Below are 20,250 nucleotides of genomic sequence, written 5' to 3'. Positions count from 1 at the left end.
TCACAGTGCTGCCAGAAGGATTATAAAAGTCACAATCAGTCATTGACTATTGGCCTAGAAAGAGAAGAACAAAGAAGAGGGTGCTTTTTAAATTCTGGCTGGTGGCATCTGGGAAGACTTCCTAGAGGAGGCCACATTTGTGTTAGGCCTTGAAGGATGAGTAGAATCTCCCCAGATGGGAAAGGGGGCAGGTTGTAAAGATTCATGCATGACATATGGGAGGAGAGAGTAGGAAGGTTGGGGATAGACTGAAAAAGTTCTTAAATGTTGGGCATATAGATTTTATTCTGCAGATAAAGGAGCCTTTGAAAAGAGAGTAATATGACCAGAAGCTGTGTGATGAAAAGCTCACTCTTTGGTAGCTGTGGGGAGAGTAGTCTCAAGAGTCTTACAGATAAGCTCTCCAAAATAGCTTTATATTTGTAACAAAATTAATATGTTACAAAGAGTAAACACAGGTCAATTATCTCCTGAAAGAATAAACTACAAGGAAATTAATAAACTATGCTTCTGATTATATTTTTGATGTTGGTAGTTAAATATGGATTTATATCTTATTTTAGGATCTGAATATAAAGTAAATATACTGAATTGAGTTCCCTAGTATAATATTAAAACATCATCATCATAACCATCAAAATAGCCTTTCTAATGGCTAACATTTGTTGAGTACTTATAATCTACTAGACACCATGCCACAAGCTTTACATACATTATGTCATTTATTCCCAAGAACAACCCTAAAGAGCTAGGTACTATTATTAGCTCCATTTTACAAAAACAGAGACTTCGGGACGTTAAATAAGTTGGCCAAGTTCCCACAGCTAGTCTAAGAAATACGCTTACGGTGAGATCAAGAGCTTTGAGTTTAAGGCAGAAAGGAAACGGTCATTTAACAAAAATTCAGACTGAATCACAATTCAAGACTTTGCCAAGGATTCTCTGAGGGGCATTAGGGAAGTTTGCTGGAATAAACACATTCTCTTTTATACTCACGATACCAAGAAAAAGAAAACAAAATACCACACGATAAACTTAGCAACTATATCTCTTGAATGTCTATAAGGGGAAATATTGGTTTTCACCCTATCTGACAAATGCAATTTGCATATATACTTTTAGGGTTAAACATGGCAAAATTCTCTAGTAACAGTAATAAAAATGTCTTCTCATTATTCACTCCATAATTTTTTTTAAAGGAGGCTTTTTAAAAATCATAGCAAGCCAAAATTTGCCACCTTTCAATTATTATTTGGTCTACTCTAAAGTTTGTCTTAATAATTTTTATATTATTTGGATTTTCTTTTACAATATTCATTTATTTTTATTTAATTTTTATTTAATTTTATGAAAAAATTAAAAGCAAACCAAACTCTTGCTTTCTTGGCAAACAACATTATAATGAGTGTGATGCACAGATCTGTGGCAGACAAAGCCTACAATTTCAGACTTATTCTCTTGATGTAGCCCTACTGGATAATGGTTGCCATGATTACTCTGATTTCAGCTCATCTCCCCTGAAGAGCTCAGCTGAATACGTACTGGGCATTCATGGCCTTTTATCCCGTGTCCCACCTGACTATCCCAGTGCCTACAGCAGGCCAGTAAATGAGAGCATAACCCCTTCGTGGCTCTAACAAGCCAACTGTCATGAAGACTGGCAGAAGGTAAATAAAACCTAGTCTGTCTGGAACCCCTCTAGCCCAAGTTGTTTCCATTTTGGGGACACCTGTTTTCACAACTCTCAGTCACCTAAAGGGAAAGTGCCGTATGATGGCAGTGATTCCAACAACCCCATTAATTATAACTTGGAGTTATATCAGCATGGTCTGTTCCATCATCATTCCTCTGGAAGAAAATGGATCCATGGATCCCCGCCATGGGTGGAAAACAATGGTTGTCACTGAAAAGGGTACCAGGATGGGCTTCCGCTGCTCTGGGGGTCCAGTCCTCCTTAGAACTATTTAAACCCCCTCAAAGCCTTTTCAAGATTACATTTTGAGAAGTCTCACAATATCTGACATCTGTTGCAATTTCTCAACTGAGCAAAGGGCTGAGAAATGCCCCTTAGGCTGCCCTGTGGAAAGGAGGGCACCGGTTCTTTTTTTCTCACAGTGAAAGGCCTGCCTGCTTCACATAAACAAACTAATATTGTCACTCACAGTTTCCATTTTCCTTCCAGAGAGAAAGATGTATAGAAATAATTCATGCCAAGCACCTTCCACATTAATGTTTCTTTCACAAGGTGAAAATGAGCTAAACACTAAAAAGTGATTCTGAAATGTCATGAAGAGACGCCTGAAAACAGCTCTACAGCTCTTTGCAAATGTGCTGAAGATCTGGCCCGAAGAGACCTCAATCACACGTTCCAGTTGGTTCTCTTTTCTCCTTGAGCAGCCGGCTTGTTTTGCTGCCCCAGACAAAGGAGTCAATTGCCCCCAGAACACTTCACGATCACAGCAAAGCTTTTGTGTGTCTTCAGTGACCATTAAAATCTCATTCTCAAATCCCACACAGCTGTTTTCTCCCCCTCTTTAAAACAAAATACAAGAAAGCTTTTTTGATGCAAAAGGGAGAGACCAGCGGGACCAGGATTAATGGTGACAAAGAGACCTGAAGGTTTGCCCTCTTTTCAACACTTCGGCCTTTGAGTATTTCAGGCTACGGACAAACACTATGGTCTCTCTGTGGCTAAGATGGTGAACCTAATAAAAGAGGTCACTCTCTAGCATCTGACTGTTTTCTTAAGAATCACGCCTTGACTTCTGAAGGAGAGCCACAAGCAGCCCACGCAGATTCCCAGGGTGTCCTGGAGCTGTGCTTTGTCATAGCTCAGAGGCCACAACACTCGAGACAGTGCTGTGGCCTTAGGATCCTGGTTTGAACCCCTCTTAAATGAGACTTTCAGGATAACAAGAGGCAGCACCCCCTTGGGCTGAGAGGTTGATTTGTCAGGTCTGCCCAGGTTTTTGCTGTGTGCTTAGGTTTGCAGTTTGAAAACATTTTTATAGTTGGGGCAGAGAGATGAGCCCAGTTTGATGCCTTTCTTGCTGGGTTCCCCAGGGCATGCTATGTTCTCTTCATGCCTAGTTAATGGGGCTGAGATTTCACTTCCTTGGAGGGCCTCTTTTGCCCTCAATTTAAATATTTCCCTAAAGATTTGCCCTTTGTCCTCTTTTTTCTTAATGTTGGCAACTACCCTTGGGATTTCATCTGTTGTCCCTCTGAAGATTCATTTACTCATTCATTCAATTAAATACTAAGCTCTAATTATGTGCTGGGTACTGTTCTAGGAGCTGGAAATACAGTAGAGAAGACAGATCTGGAAGTGCCCTACTGGGCCCCTCCTTCTAATGGAGCATTTAGACAAGAAAAAAGTAAGTATATAGTACAATGCTGACTACTTGCAAGTGTGATGAAGAAAAGTAAAGAACAAGGTAAGTGGGGAAGACAAAGAGTGGTGGGAGTAGAGTTCGTATAGATGCTATTTTAAAAGAGTAGCCAGGAAAGGCCTTTCTGAGCAGAGACCAGAGGGAAATAGCCTTGCAAAGGCATTGCCTCATAGCCAAAAGGCCAGTGTAGCAGGAACATAGTGAAAAGGGCAGGGTGATAGAAGATGAATTTAAAAAAGCAAACAAGGGCCAGATCACATAGGTTCTTAAAGGTCAAGGTAAGGAAATTAGACCTTAACTCTCAGTGTGTTGGAGGTTTGGATCGGGGAGTAACATGATCTGACACGTTTTTAAAAGATCTGTTTGCTGCATGGAAAATAGACTAAAGGCAGGCAAGAGTAAGGAGAAAAATTCAGAGCCTATCCCAATAGACTGGGCAGGAGATAATGGTGGTTTGAAACAGAGTGGAAATAATGGAGGAAGAGAAAACTAGTTAGATTCAGGGTAGAATCTGAAGGCAGAGCTGACAGGATTTGCTAATGGATTAGATGGGATGCATGTCAGAATGAGAGGTCAAGAAGACTGAAGATTCTGAGGTTTTTAACTTGAGCAACTGGGTAAATAGATGTGCCATTTACTGAGGTGAAGGAGAAACAGGTTTGATTTGGGAGGGAGGGAGGGAGGATGAGAAAATATTTTGTTTAGCCACGTCGAGCTTGAGATGCTTGTTGGCCATGCAAGTTTGATAATGAAAAGACATTGGTTTTACTGCTGGTCTCCAAGGTAGAATATCACACCCCAGGGATTTACAAGATGATCTATTGGGTGTGAGCAAAACATTTTCACACCTATGCATATTAATTTTTATTTTAAAAATGAAAACATAAAGAAAGTTTCACTGGTTTAGTATATGCTATAAGAACGGCCCTTCCGTCAGTGCACACTTTCATGAGTCACAGACAAGTGTGAAGACCCAAGGTCTTGAAGAAAAGAGAAGAGCAAGCATTCCACAACTTGAGGGTGGGAGGTACTGACTGATTCTCTTCTTTTCAATGCATTACAGTTTAACTATGCCTGATCAAATAGATTTTCTGATTATATTACCCAGTTTCCACCAAACTAACTGTCACAAAATAGAAAGCACTTTGAATGATTCCTGCAGAAACCTGGACTGAAGCTGGAACCAATGATACAAGCGCAGTGAGCGACGGGGAAGTGCCAGGCAGACACTCCAAGCACTCACTCTTGGTCAGACCATATCATGAGCTGGAAACGATAACAATGCAACCAGAGCTGACAAGAATTGAGCCACAATACTAGAAATTAGCAAAAAGTCTGCTTGAAAAATAGATTTACGACCAGTACTGTTAACAATGAACCTTGCCAGGTTATAATATGGTACCTGAAGATGCTAGCCAGTTATTTTAAGTTTGTGTTTACTTAATCTGTATCGCATTCTTCTATCTTTATAATGTATGTAATATATTGGCCAATAGTACAATATTTAAATATGTAAACATTCATAAATTTAAAACTACGTGTGTGTGTGTGTGAGATAAAAAATGTTTAACACCTCTGGGATACAGAAGTCTACAATTCAAAAACAGAGGTCACAGCTGGAGAGGGCAGTTTGGGAGTCACCAGCATGGGGTGGTATTTAAAGCTGTTGCACTGGATGAGGTCACCTAGGATAGTGTGACGATAGAGAAGGGCGACAGAGGACTGAGCCCTGGGATATCAGATGTTTTTAGATCAAAAATTAGGGAAGAAACCAGCATGGAAAATGAAAAGGGAGCAGCCAGCAGGGCAGGAGGAGAACCAGAAGTGTGTAGTGTCTGAAACCCATGAGAAGAAAGTGTTTCCCGAAGGAGGGAGTAATTAATGGTGTCTGAGTGAGAGTTGGCAACTGGATTTGGTAACATGAAGGTTATTAGAAATCTTGGAAAAAGCAGTTTGAATAGAGGGGTTGGGAATGAAAACCAGATTGGCTACAGTTGAAGAAAAATGGGAGGTGAGGAAGCAAAGACAAGAAGTTCGGACAACTGTTTCCTCTAGAGGAGGTCCAAGAAATGAGGCAGTCTCTGGAGAGAACAAAGCAGGGTGTGTTTGTTTTTTAAGACAGGAGATTTGTGTGCTATTGGAAATGATCTAGTAGAAAAAGAGAATTCTGAGATGGGGGTGGGGGGGTCTGTGGGGACAGTAGCAGGAGCAATGTCCTTGAGAAGGTGAGAGGGAACGAACGGGCTCAGAGCACAAGGGGAGGAGTTGGTTGTAGGCAGGAGCATGGCTGTTCCTCCATTTGAAGAGCAGGGAAGTCAGAGCACGTGCGGACAGATAGAAGGGTTCGCGTGGACATGCGGAGATGACGCTGTTTTCCTAGACTCCCAGATGCCCGTGGATCTCTACCTGGAAGTCTTGTAACAACTTAAATTCAATTTGCCCAAAGGGAATGCTTCCCTTTCCTCTCCTGTCCAGTTTCCTACCCTCTGGCTTTCCTCTTTTTATAAACACATCTCTACTCTCTCAGTCACCAAGGCTCCAACCCCAGGAGTCCAAACCGCAGTTATTATGCTGGACTCCTCTCTTTCCTGCACGTCAGTCAGCGGCCGCTTCCTGCAGGTGTCCCTTTTGTCCATTCCCTAGTCTTCATCCCGATGGCACTGGTGTCCTTTGATCCTCTCCATCTCTTATGCAAATTACTGCAAAAACCTCTATTTCCCTTGCCTTCTGTTACTCCCTGCCTCAGCTCTGTTACACCATCAGATTCACCTTTCCAAAGTGCTTCTTTGATTGCTTTGCTCCCTGGCTCACAAACCTTGGTGCAACTCGCTGCATTTCTCTCAGTGTCTTCGACTGAGAACGCAGTCTTTGGTCTCTTTTTCTGTATCTGAGTTCATTCTTTCTCATGCCCTCTCAAGAGCCTATTTTTCTCCCTGCTTTTCCTATAAATCTTTTCTGATTATTTCTTCCCCAGTGATCACATTCATCTAACTATTCAACCAACCCACAGGCTTTTTCTCAGTTCCTCCTGCATATGAAACAGGGCTGGGTGAGATGAGTGACATATGGAAAGTAAGTGCCAGGATCAGAGGCCAAGTCAGAATTCTCCGAGTTCACCCCAAATCTTTCTTCGTCTCAGTCTCCAATTCTATATATCACCAAATGCTGCTTCTATTTCTTCCTAAATATTTCTCTAATCCATTGCTTCTTTTCTACTCCATTTAGGACCTTTGTGTCCTCAATATTTCTTATGCGAAGCATTCAAAAGCCCCCAAATTAGTTTTTCTGCCACCAGTCCTCACTTCCAATCCAGTCAGCGAGACTTTTTTAAGAATACAGATATGACCTAGACACTCCCTGGCTAAATCCTCAAATGGTATCTTACCACCTAGCGATAAAATCAAGGCTCCTTAGCAACATACTCAAGGTGTCTCATGATTTGCCCTGCTTTTTCCACTAGCCTAGCTGCCCACCACATCCTGCTCTCCGGGTATGGTAATACTGACATGTCAGGGATGCCCCGTGTTCATCTTGCTCGTTCTCGTTCCCCAGGACTGTTCCTCTGCTTTAACGCTCTTCTCCATTGGCGCGTCGTCTGCGCATTCTTCAGAACTCAGTTTAGGCTTTCTGTCTTCTGGGAAGGCTTTCTGACTCCTGCCTGGGAGGGCCGAGTGTGCCTTAAGGGGTGGTGTCTTATTTAAGCCGGCCTCCCCTGCATCGACGCCAGAGCCGGCCCAGAGGGTTCTCCATGTGAGTGCAGTATGAGTAAGATCATCACAGGGCACAGCCTGGACCCAGGAGGGGTGACAGTTTTCAAATTGAGAGAGTTGGGAACATAGGGCTCTTGAGTTAGACCTGGATTTGAACCCTGGCTCTGCCACTTACAGGCTGAGTGACATTGGGTAAAGGGCTTAACTCCCTCCGCCTTAGTTTCCTTATTTATTAAAAAAAGGCATGATGCTTCTCACTTAGGTCATAGCTCAGATGTCACCTGCTCTGAGAACCTTCCCTAAATACCCTATGGAAAATAACCCCTCCTTTCTTCCTCCCCTCTCTGTTTTATTATCTTTCATAGCACTTATAACTTCTGAAATTATCCCTTCTTCTTTACTTTTTTATTGTCCATCTCCCTCTGTTAGAATGTACACTTCATAAGAGCAGGCCCCTTACCCATGATATTCTCACTGCTTCATAACAAGTCCACAGAGTAGCACAGAGAGGTGTCTTGACAAATACTGGTTGAATTAATTTTTCTCAACTGCTGCAGAGGAGAGCTATAGCTGTTAAAAGCTGAATTAAACTTTCCTAGTGTCTCAAGAACCCAGGCTCTAAAATACTATCCAGTTTGCCAGTTGCCTGGATTGTGTTTTTTTTCTAAATCTCAGCAAGTTTTAAGAATAATCTATCTATCCATCTATCCATCTATCTATCTATCTATCATCTCTACATGCAGTATATTTCCTAAATAATTTATCCTCTATGAAAGGATAAATAGCTATGAAAGAAAAATAGCTAGAAATCCATGTCATCATTAATTTTTCTTTAGCTATGAACGGCTTTATGAATTACTGTGGAACTTAAGGAATTTGTTCCTTGCAGAATATAATTGCTTTTTTTTTTTTTTTTGCCATCTTGCTAAAATTGATCACAGATGGTACAAAGGTCACGTGCAGAGCAGGCTGTCCCCAAAGTCCTTAAATGCCAAATTAGAGAATTTACTATGTAAAAATGACTATAAGGAAGAAAGAACTTAACTGATCAGAGGTGACTGTCCTTTGATGTAACTTGGGACATTCAAATTTATTTTTTAAAGGATATTGGAAAAACAAACAATTCAATAAAAAAAAGAGGAAAAGAATATGAATATTCTCAGAAGAAATCCAAATGGCCACGGACATATGACAGCAGGCTCAGTCTTACAGATAAAGAAAAACAAGGTTAAAAACTTGATCATTTTTGCTTATTAGCATTGCAAAAATTAAAAAGATTAGTGATAACTAACCCAACCCATGTTATCAATGATATAGGGCAATAAACACTCAGATACAATGCTGGAGGGAGTATGGTCTTTTTGGAGGGTAATTTGGCAGTATCTACTAAAGTTTTAAATACGTACATCGTTTGACCTGGCAGTTGGATGTCTACAAGTCTATCCTTCAGAAATACTGGCCACGTGCACAAAAAAAGAATATTCACTGCAGTATTGTGTGTAATAGAAAAATTACGTCCACCAAGAGGGTGGCTATAGGTGGATATTTAGTATGGCTAATAAGTACTGGTATCTTAAAAGTAGACTAGGAAGCTTTAAAAGAAATACAGTAGCTCCTCTATTAGCAAGGGACGATGTCCGTGATCTAATCTATAGTTTAAAATAACACACAGCACTATTCAAATTATATTGATACATATTTTTAAATATGTTCTTTTTACACATAAACCTATAATCTATTTTCAACACAGCAGCCAAAGTTGTCCTTTTGAAACATAAGTCAGAACGCTGTTACTCCTCTATTCAAAACCGTTCTTTGGCTTTGTTTCCCAGTTTCCAAGTCAGCGTCCTCACCACCATTTCCATTCCCCACGTGATCTGGCCACTGCTCGGACTTCCTCCCTTTCCCCTCCCTCAGCTCTCACCGTCCTGGCCTTCTTTCCAATGCCTCAGCGTTTTTGTATGAGCTGATGCCTTTGCCTGGGACCTCTCCCAGATATCCCCGTGGCTGGCTTCCTCTGTCCTTCACATCTCCGCACAAATGGCACTTTGCAAGGTCATAGTCCCTGACCGTAGTCTACATTTTGGGGTGTACACGTCTCCTCAGCCCTCCCCTTTGCCCTGGCACTTTCCTTTCCACTTCCTTGCTCACCTGTTCTTATACCCTTCCCGCCATATGCTGCATGGTAAGTTTCCTTGTTCACCCGATTGCGGTCTAGCACCCCCCTCTGGCATCATAAACTCCGTAGGGCTGAGATTTTTGCTCTTTTGTTTCATTACTGGATTTGCAGCACTTAGAATAGGACCTGGCACTATTGAGCACTGAACACAGTAGGTGTTCAATGAATATTTATTGAATGAATAAATACAATTTCATTTTTATATGTGCATAAAAACAGACTTGGAAAAACACACAGCAAACTATTGACAGCGATTATTTCTGAGGAGTGAGATTAGGAGCTGAGGGAACTTTCACCTTTACTGTATACATTTCTGTACCATTTCAAATGTACACAGTTTTGGTAATTAAAACTAAATAACAATATTTTAAAGGAAAAACATAATGGTTCTATCTCTCCTTCCAGGTGATTCAAAACACTTTTTTGGACTTTTCTGAAAATACTAAAAACAATTTCCAAAAAGAATTATCTTAGGCTTGTCTCTACAGTGTGTACCATCCAGAGTTCAGAAAATACCAGGTCTTCCTGAAGCCTGGTCTTCCTGAAGTTCTCACGCCATCAAACAGACCGGGAATGTAAGACAGACAGACAGACCCCACCCCACCCCTGCACACACTGTGGCTTGCCTGTGCCGTGTATCTCCTGGTCAAAAGCCTTTCTAATTAAGACACCCAACCCCTCTTTACATACATTTCTTCCCTTCAGCAGGAGGAAGTAATTTCACTGGTAATCCTTTGTGCTTTTTCCTCTACATGGTAAAATCTTCAGCACGGCTGTCGGACAAGGTGAACCTGGTTTGGTCCCACGTGGACTACAAAATTCATCCATTGCTAGAGGGAGCTCTTGAGACAAGACGCATTGCCTCCCTCAGCAACAGATCCCACCTAACTAGCACGACGAGCACCTCAGGACACATTCACACACACAGCAGCTACATAAACCCACAGTGAGTGTCTTTTATAAGTTGTCATGGTTAGGAGGTCTCTGTTAAGTCACTCCTGATCCTCATTCCTGGGCTTTGCTTTCTCAGAAGCAAACTGACGATAATACGGGTCATACTCTCACTGGGAGTTGGTCCCCAGAGCCCTTGACACTAGTTTTTCCTTGAATTCTTAACTGGACACAAAACCTCCCTGGCAAGCCAACCAGACCTTTCCTAACAGGCAGCAAATGGGGCCAGAAGGAGGACAGGCCTTCGTTTCTGCACCTCACCCCAGAAAGGAAGTCAACAACAACCAATTCTTGTCACCATCTTCAGATGGAAACTGCAGCTCTTAGAACTTTAAATGAGAACAAACCAATCAGCTATGTTGCTTTTACTCTTTTCCTCTCTGTAATAAGAGGGTCAGCTGGAATAAAAGCCAAGACTATTTGAGAACCAACTCCTCTGGTAGATAGTTACACTTGATTTTATACTTGATTTTTACTACATTTTGGCAAAGCGACAGGTCTGAGCTGTGGGAATACTGCTGACAATTCTCCTGAATAAGTACCCAGCTTTGCTCCTGAAAAAACACTGACTTGTTGCTCCTTAGCTCAAGCTTCATTTCTTGGGCCTTGTGATTCTAATGACACTTCTGAAAGGACATCAGTGTATTCTGGAGGGGTCTGGTTATCAAAATTCACCTAACTTGGGACCAGAGCACAGGTTTTGGAGTAAGGCCATCAATATGATGTTGAGCAAGAGAACTCAGCCCTCTGAGCTCCAGTGTGTTCATCTGTTAAATGGAGATAATAACATCTACCTGGTAAGATTTCCGTTAGGATTAAGTGAGATAATGCAGACACACTGCTTACAGTGCTGTTGTGACAGATGAGAACTCAATAAATCATTACCATTATGACTATAAAGTGAGACGCCCCCCCAATTTCCTCCATCTAAGAATTTCCCCAAATTGCCTAGAACAGTTTCTCATAACAAACAAATCTCAAGATTGACCAGCCTAGAACCTCTTGCCCAGGTTCCTCTTGCTTGGAACTTCATCAGAGGAATAGAATTGGTGTTTCTCAAATGCCAGGTCTCAAATTTAATTCTGACATACACACCACCACACACACACACACACACACACACACACACACACACACACTCCAACATACATAGAACTGACACTGCTAGGAGCCCTGGGCTGAAGCTCAGGCATCTTACAAGGTAGCTAAGCAGCCCCCGAGCCTTGCCTCTGCACAAATTGCCACCACCATCAAGCCAGATGGTGAGGAGAGGAGAACAACGGTGGTGGAGTATGCAGAAGTCTCATGGTGCCTTCTACCTGCAGTCCTGCCCCAGCTGGGAGACCAGTCATCTGAAGATCACTGTCCCTCAGACCCTTCAAGGACAACACTGCCTCTTCTCCTCAACCCTGCCTCTTCCTTTCTGTCCCTCAATTCAACAAACATTTATTAAGTGCCCACCACAAGCCAGGCACTATGCCAGGTACTGGGGAGCTCCTGGTCCAGTAGCCATGACAGACACCACCATTAGTTCCCAAATGAGTAGATGTCCAGGGTGTTCTCCGGAGTGAGCCCAGGGAGGGAAGGATGAGCCAGACTTTGGTTACCCTTAGTGCTTATAGAGCTCAAGACAGTTCTATCAGCCAGAAGGTCCTGGCCAGCAGGCCACTCACCACACTGGTTTCCTGTGTGGCCCTGGCCCACTCCACAGGGCTCTGCCCGGCGTTCAGATGCTCTGGGAGACTTTTTCGCCACTTCGAGGTCCATGCCTGAGAGTTGGAGGTGAAACTGCTCCCTGTGGGCAGCCTTCCGGAGCGTGCGGATTGCTTTCCGGAGCCGCTTCTCTGTTCGCTTTACGACGCAGCTCAGATCGCAAGAAGCTACAGAAATGAGAGGGGCAGTGGTGGGGAGGACGTCAGGCTATGGCATGTGAGGATGTCCAGGCCGACTGCAGGACCCACCAAAACCCACAGTTCCTGGTGGACAGAATGGGGGCGAGACCTGAAGCCGGGCACCTAGCAGGCTGGGCAGCATTCGATACCAACAGAAATTTGTTGACCAAAATGGTAACTTTGGGTTTTTATGAAGCAGATAAAATCCTCAGGTTCCAAACCAATTCAGTTTAGTTTGGGGGTAAAAAAGAAAAAGAAAAAAAAACAGGAGATACTTCAGTGTTTACACTACATCTCCCCCCCCCAAGAATGATGAAAAGTGAAAGGCAAAGGAATAAGGAGCAAGCGGTGAGAAGCCTGGCACCAGACACTGTTTTCAAACCAACCTGTCACCTCCTTTTGGTTAGTTTCAAGCTCAAACTCAACCGTGATAAATATTTCCTTAGTGGTGCTTGGTCGGCCCGCGGCTCCAGGGACTTGCTTGCCGGAGCTGCATGTAAGGTTTGCGTAGCGGAAGCTCTCTTTTACTGAGCTGTGCTTCTCTGTATGAAGAAACAAAATTATCGGAAGCCAGATTCTGGCCAAGGACTCAGTTGAACATTTGCTAGAGCTCAGTAAACATTTCATTAAAACAACTCTCCAGGGACGAAGTGATTAGCTCCAGATGCCAAGATGTTGAAAACCCTCAGCTTGGAGACGATGACATTTTAATTTAATTTAATTTGTAAGAGCCAGGCTTGCCTCCTATATAACTTAACCAGTTAGCTCTTGACGATTATTTTCATGGGTAAATGCTGGATGTTTCTGCCTGACCAGCCATATATGCGGCCAACAGGAACCAGGGTCGACTTGCATTCCTGACTCATGGTTTGCCGAGGCGCACTCACATTCTCACAGTTGGTTTCCTTAAAGCTGGAGTGTGATGCACCAAGCAGGGGCTGAGGCCTCAAATAAGGAATGAGAGCAGGAGGAGAAAAGAAACCAACTCTTGCTTTCAGGAAAACTGACCTTGAAGTAAATCCAACACAAAGGGAAAGCTGGAAAGCACATCAACAGTGATGTCTCATTTTAAAATAACCAGGAACAATATACGGTATAAAGAATCAACAGAACCAAACAATGTTATGAAAGCATCTAGGATGGGAACGAAAGTGTTGCGTAAGGCAGGGCTTTGCACATCTCTATGCCATTGGTGGTCACCCCCCACCATGGCTTCCAGTGCATCTTTAACGGTTATTTAACCCGAACCAAAGGGCAGGTCCACATATCATCCACACAATTAATTCATCTCTAGTTTTAAATCTTACTTTATTGCACTGATGTGTCATCCGTAGCATATTCTTCTTTAACAAGGATGTTCAAAGCAACAGCTCATCAGGGGTCAAAGGAAGAGACAAATTATCCCCTCTATACATTTCCCCTAAAATCCATCTTTTCAAAACGCTAATTTTTCAAAAGCCTTTTTTAAAAAGGCTAATTTCAAATTTCAAACTAAACAGATGCTCATTTTGAACTTTTCTCCTTTTCAATGTTCCCATATTTATTTTTTAAGCTTTTTATTTTGATAGAAGTTTAGATTTACAGAAAAGTTGCTAAGATAGTACTGACAGTTCCCCTATACTCTTCACCAAGTTTCCCCTAATGTTAACTAATATCTTACATTAACACGTACATTTATGAAAACTAAGAAATTAACATTAGTACAATGCCATTAAGTACACTAATGACCAAATCTATCTTTAAGTACTGCTTTTTCCTTGATCTAAAAATACAAATGCTCAATGTGGAGAATTTGGAAAATTTTTAAAAAAATGAAAATCACTCATGCTCCTCCAACCCAAATATAGCTAGTACAACTAATAAGGTGAGTTTTCTTTTCTTCTATCTATACTTTTTCTAACACAATTTGGGTTGTATTAGATATACAAAATGGAACTCTCTTTTTTCTATCTTAGGATTATAACAAGAAATCTTCCTATGTCTTTAAACATTCTTTGAAACATATAATTAATAGCTGCATAATACGCCATCAAATGGAAGTACCAAAATTAATCTTGGTTAGTTACACAAAACGGGCAGTCCAAAATGACTACAGTGAGCTTTATGTTTATTTGTTTGTATGACTTATTTGAGAGCAAATGGGGGAAAGAATCCTCCCTAAGACATGAATCCTGATTTATTTCTATGAAATAATACTGGAAATGTGAGCTGGGAAAGAAAGAGGAGAGTTGGGTTCTGCTCTTTTCAGTAAGTCAGTTCTACTTGGGTGGTATTTGTTCTTCTGACGCCTCCAAAAACTAAATCCAGTAGGAAAGCTGAATATTACATCTTTGTTCATCAAAGATTATCCTTTCTGAGCCAAACCTTTTTCCATTTCTTTGGCTTATATTTCAAGCAAACTCGAAGATCTAGAAAATTTAACTCAGTATGACCACAAAGTGCTAATGCATCTGAAAGCCCTATTGATGACTATGAAGTCAGTTTTCCCCAGAGCTTCCTCATCTATACTTTGCAAAGGAAGCTCTGAAGTATAACCCCAGAACTATATGGTGGTTCTAGGCGAGGCTCTTCTTTCTCCTGTGAAGAGAGCCCTTGGAGATCCTGAACTGTTCGATCCCATCGGAAGGGCTCGAGCTTTGATGGGCCCCTTTCCCAACATGCAGGCAAGCTCCCTGCACCAGCCATCTGATTCCATACCTGGTAGTGCTGGTCGCAGACCCTCGGGAAACAGCTCAGCCTTTTTCAAACTACACTTGCCTTCATTTAGCTTAAAGGTTACACTTGTCCTGATGGTGGCGACATCTTCAGAAAGAAACAAGTGAGAGATGTTACCTTCAGAGGCAAAGGAATAGAAACACCAGGAGGGTAATGGTGAGCTACCCACTGGCTGGGTCCCACTGCGCGCTGCACACCCTGAACCCCTCTTATCCTGAGACCAAGAAAGGTTTGAATCATGGAGGGCCCATCATCCTGGGACTGGGGACACCAGGAGCTTCCTAAGAGCTACACTTAACCCTTTACTGAGATGAATCCAGTGCTCAACTATAACAAAGGACGGGCCCAAAGCAACCTCAACAGTGAGATGAAATATTTGTCATTTTTGTGACTTTCCGAGAAAGAATACCAGAATCCTCTGGTTCAAATTTGGACAAGACTGCTAAGGAAAATGAGGAAAGGTAGGTTCTACTAAATAAGCCTGTCTTGGGAGGACAGGGCTGAGGGAGCCACCATTCCAGACAAGGATGGCACTCACTAAAAGTGGCTAGGATTTTTCAGGGTCTGGGAGGGAGACAGGGCCTCATTTTGGGGGTCTCATGTGCCAAATTCTGCTCTCCTCCCTTCAGTCTTAACCATATGTTAGGCTCTAAGCCAATGACGAGGATTTAAACTCTAGCTCTTCAACTTGTGATGAGAACTTGAGCAAATTATTTAATCTCCCTAATTCTGTTTCTGCATCTATAAAATAGACATAATTATGACACCTACATTATCAGGCTGTTATAAGGATTAAATAATATAATGCAAAAAAATGCTTAGCCTACTGTCTGATATAAAGTAAGAACTGAGTAACTGTTAACTATTTGCTTGCCCATCCTCGGGGTAGCCTAAATCTCCAAGGGACCATCACTGAGGGATTTGGTGAAACAGACCATGATGTCTGCTCTGGCTGGGTCCAAACATCAGGCAACAAGGGCAGTGAAGGATCAGGCTTAAGACTCTGGATCCAGACTGCCTGATTAGAATCCTGGCTCCACTATTTCTTATCTGAGCCACTTTGGGCCCATTATTTCACCTCTCTGGAACCTCAATTTCTTCATCTGGTTAATGAGAATAACAGTAAAATTGCCCCAGAGGGTTGAAGCATGGATTAAATTAGCTAATACATGTAATATAGTGGCTGGCATGTTTTAAGTGTTTGACCAATATATGTGAGCTGTTATTCTCTAGCTTCGTCCATGTAACATAGACATCGAAAATCATTTCCTCATCCAACTATTCTCATGACATAATCACAGAGATGTCTAAATCTGGGAGGATGAGGCTTCCTAAAAGCTTTAAATTTTATTCTTTGTATTTTGACAAAGGAGAAAGGGTTCAGGGTCTTTCTCTGGGGAAGAATTCTTGCTCCCCCCGTCATACCCGTGTCTGTCTCCACCAACACCATGTGCCCAGGTACACACTTCCCACTAGGCCTTTGAGGTGCTGTAGGGTGCAGGGAGTTAGAGAGACCTGAGTCTCCCGGTCCCGGAGCTGTGTAAGCCTCTGCCCTATACGATGACGCACCAGGGCTGAATACAGAGCCTCCCAACACACAGTGGACACTCAATAAGTGTCTGCTACGTGGTAAGTCAGATTTCAGGCACCGAGGCTGCAGTCAAGAACATTCTGTAACGTGCTCACGGCATCGAGGAGATAAAGAAAAAACAAAGCCAACGCCCAAGAACAGCATCCTGAGAACGAAGCCCATTGAACATAGTAAGCCCGAGAGAAAACACGCAGATTTGGTAGTTACCCCCAAAAGCAGAGTCATTTGATTTTTGCTGTTTGTTCCTGAGAGGAGAAGAAGAGCCGCAGGTGACAGAGTAGGCTTCTTGCAGTCCTGACAGACAGAATGCGGGTTATCAACATGGAAGCAAGGTTACAGTCTCTTCTGATAGCAGCTAAAATCACTTCCCACCCCCACTCCACATGGACCACTAGAAAAACACCCGGCATAGGGGTCTCAAAGCACTGGCCTCCGGTGGCCAGGGGGCAGCTAGTCAAAGACATGGACGCCTTTGAGAGCATCTGACACCTAAAGGCCAGGAAGGCCTGGCCCTGGCATGAGGATCTGCCCCAAGGACTGGGACCCACTCACCTGAAGAAAGGTGAATGCCAGAGTGACATCTGAGAAAGCACCTGTCTCCTCCGCCACTCTTACCGCAATGCAGGGACACGTGGGGTGATACACTAGTTGGCAAGACCCCCTTCACTTCTAGACAGGACAAAATATAGACACTTACAGAAAGAGAAGGACACTTCCAGGTATCAGACAAGAACAGCTGAGTCCCGTGCATCAGAGGCCCCAAGAAAAGAAGGTAGAGCTGACACCCAGCACAGAACACAGGACACCAGCCACTACTTTCCACCAAGGTAAGGGAGCTACTTATATGCTATTTTTTCATGCAGAAAAGCAACCAGGAAAACAGAAGTGAGTTCCAACCTACGCAGAAGCATAGAAGGAAACACCAAAGAGCCTGCAAAGTATCTCCTGTTTTTGAACTATTTAAAGAACCGGCTGCTGCAGCTGAGGGGAGGGGTGGTCGGCTGCACTATGGGTCCAGTCAGACATGGGCAGTGCCGCTGGGCCAGGGCTGAGCCCGCTGCCGGAGCCTCAGCCTCGGCGCCCCTTACCCACACAGTCTTTTCTATTCCAGTGGAGCTTGTATGCAGGGTGGCACTGGCATTCATAGCTGCCCACTGTGTTCACACAGACCTGCTGACAGCCTCCATTGTTGACACTGCACTCGTTGGTGTCTGTGGAACAAAACATGCTCCTGTCACAGCAGCCCATCACTGACCCAGCTGACACTATCCTTCCCTTGAGGAAGGAGCAGGGGGGGAAACACATGGTTGAAACTCATTAAACAAAGGGATGATGCTAACTGTCTTTGGGATGCGTACTTGGCACCAGCTGACCCCTGCCCCACTCAGTGGATTTCCTGGCATGAGCCTCGCCAGAATGCTCTCAAGTTCCAGTCTTGACCAAACGATTCCCCCGTTAGGGACACTCAGAAGGGGCCACATTCTACTTTCAGATGTCCAAACTCAGTTGCTGCATAGGCTTCGAATTTAAAACTCCACCATCCTCCTGGACTACATATCAAGGGAGTAGAAATAGGACCCCCCCTCGACAGTTCATATAGTTGAAGTAGAGAAGGAAAATGACTTGCACTAGTCCCCATCAACCTGAAACTGAGTTCAGGTCAAAGGTGGCTCCAACTAACACCCGGAAACATATCCATATTCAGGGGCCATCCCCTTGGCATTTCTTGGTGAACTGGAAGAGTATGTTTTTAGCCATGCCAAGAATGTGTTGAAAATGAGAAGCGAGATGACACTATAGCAAATCACCACTATCCATTCTTCTTAAGCACGGGACACAAGGACTGAGTGGGAAGGACTTAGGCCAGTGGTTCCTAAACCCTCAGATCCTTAGAATTGCCTTGGAAGCCCCAGACATGCTGAGGCAGAATCTGTATTCTCAAAGATGGCTGAATGAACCTGATGGTCAGGGGAGTGAAGTGCAAGTCATTTGGTGCCAAATCTGATTTATGCCATAGTCTACTTGACCATAAGGACAAATGACATCAGAACATGTTGCTTCATGAGCACAGAGCAGGAAGATAAAGTCAGTGGTTCTGTTTCCAGCTCAAAGACCAGCACAAAAGGCTCGAAAAACGCCTCACAGTCAGTTCCCATGCACAGCAGGGCTGTGGAATCGTTGGTGGCCCGCCAAGCCTCTCTGAGGACTGTGACGTTACTATCTGCTGGAAGTTCCAATGGATAGGGTAGCGGCTCCTGAGAAATCCTCCCATTCTCTGAATATAACCGCATCGATAAAATCAATAAAGAATTCACAGCTGAAGAGCTGAGCTCTTCTCTCTGCTTCATTTCACGCTCTACATGCTAAAGGGATAAATGGGGATGATGTCCCTTAGCAGATGCTTTCCTTGAGTCGATGAATTCATGACTGCTGTCCAGGGACTAGACTGTCCCATTCATCCCCCAGTGGAGATCTGAGGAAACCTCGGGGATAGGCCCTGTTCCCCTGCAGGCCCAGCCTCATCTGACTCCAGAGGGGCGTTCTGCTCACCTCCACAGTGGGTAAAGCCATAGAGGGTGTACCCTTTGTTGCAAGCACATGAGAACGTGCCAGGGTGGTTGACACAGCTATGGTCACAGGTCCTGTCCAAAGAGCATTCATCCACATCTGGAATTGTAAAGGGAAAGGGGACCTGAAACCGACTCTGAGGGAGGCATGGAGAGAATATGTGTATAATAATAGCAATGATGAGAAAAACAACACAGACAATAAAAAACGATCTATCAGTTCTCCCAATCACCATGTTAAAGAAAGTGTTGAGCAGCCCACAATAACTATACTCACTGCCAACTCTTCGTTGCAAATTACACTTGTCTAAATGCTCAGTTGGTCTCTCACCCACGCTTATTTGCAGGACTGAGTAATTTAAAATATTTAAATGAAGGCAAATGAGATAACACACCTAAAAGGGGTTTGTAAACGGTCAGGTGCAGACTATGCATTGTGACTGTTACATTACTATTGGTAGAACGCAATAGTAATTTAATAAGTGATGGTAAATTGAAAGGAAAAAAACACTCAGATTGGAGATAAATCTGGTTCCTATCTCTTTCTGATCTTTCCAGAATGAGTCTTCTGGCCCCAGGAGGCCTGTTGATCCTGGATTTTAATGTCCTCTGCACTAAAAGAATGCATTTATGCTAATACTCTCAGTAATTAGCAGACACTGAAATTTCTATTGCAGACACTGAAATTTTGTGTTTAAGCTCCAAACTGGATCCTCTTGCCTTTGTTCCTCCCCCATGGTTGAGTCCTGGGCCCCTGCTATCCTGGTCCATCGGGGAGGCCTCCCTGGCTTCAGCTAAGGTCCCGGAAACTGACCTCAGGAGGCTACATTTATCGGTCTAATCATCTCTCCTTCCATGATCTGGTCCTCACATCTTTCTTGTGACTAGAATTTCAGTGCTTCACTTCCTCAGCTCTTTGGACAGTTTTAACAGTTACCACTTATGTCTATAAATGGGTAAACCAGGACCAGTGCAGAGCTCAGTGGAAGCCAGATAGACCATTTCCAGATCGCTTTTTCAACACCAAGTATTCCATGAGAAACTACATTAATAAGAAACAAGCATTTGCAAGAAACCAGAAGAACCAAAAAAAATGAAATAAAAAGCAAATTCTTGCAAAACCTCCTCTTCCCTACCTTTCCCCGGAAGTCCTGGCAATTTCTTCAGTAAATTTGTTCTGTGCAAATATTTTTACTACCAAGACTGATCAGTGAAAAATGAGAATAAGTCTGTTTCTTCCCTAGTAATGGATG

The 20,250-nt window shown here is 43.2% G+C and overlaps 1 protein-coding gene across 8 annotated transcripts in view; it reads right to left on the bottom strand.

Moving 5' to 3' along the window:
* The window catches only part of SCUBE2 (signal peptide, CUB domain and EGF like domain containing 2), a 57,671-nt gene that overhangs the window by 11,534 nt on the left and 25,887 nt on the right, over nt 1–20,250 (bottom strand). For 3 of the 8 annotated variants that reach the window (XM_081064905.1, XM_081064907.1, XM_081064910.1), the window contains 7 exons: nt 18,981–19,097; nt 17,519–17,641; nt 16,983–17,099; nt 16,638–16,724; nt 14,822–14,956; nt 12,511–12,666; nt 11,906–12,112 (listed from right to left, as the gene is read on the bottom strand). In XM_081064905.1, coding sequence (XP_080921031.1) covers nt 11,906–12,112; nt 12,511–12,666; nt 14,822–14,956; nt 16,638–16,724; nt 16,983–17,099; nt 17,519–17,641; nt 18,981–19,097 — 942 coding nt within the window. The remainder of the gene's footprint in view (nt 1–11,905; nt 12,113–12,510; nt 12,667–14,821; nt 14,957–16,637; nt 16,725–16,982; nt 17,100–17,518; nt 17,642–18,980; nt 19,098–20,250) is intronic. The other 5 variants (XM_081064908.1, XM_081064906.1, XM_081064911.1 and 2 more) reach the window with 3 other exon arrangements.

This window comes from Rhinolophus hipposideros, assembly GCF_964194185.1.
Source record: "Rhinolophus hipposideros genome assembly, chromosome: 10".
Classification (NCBI taxonomy): domain Eukaryota; kingdom Metazoa; phylum Chordata; class Mammalia; order Chiroptera; family Rhinolophidae; genus Rhinolophus; species Rhinolophus hipposideros.
Note: the sequence above shows the minus strand (reverse complement) of the source record. Positions and strands in the feature narration are given on the sequence as shown.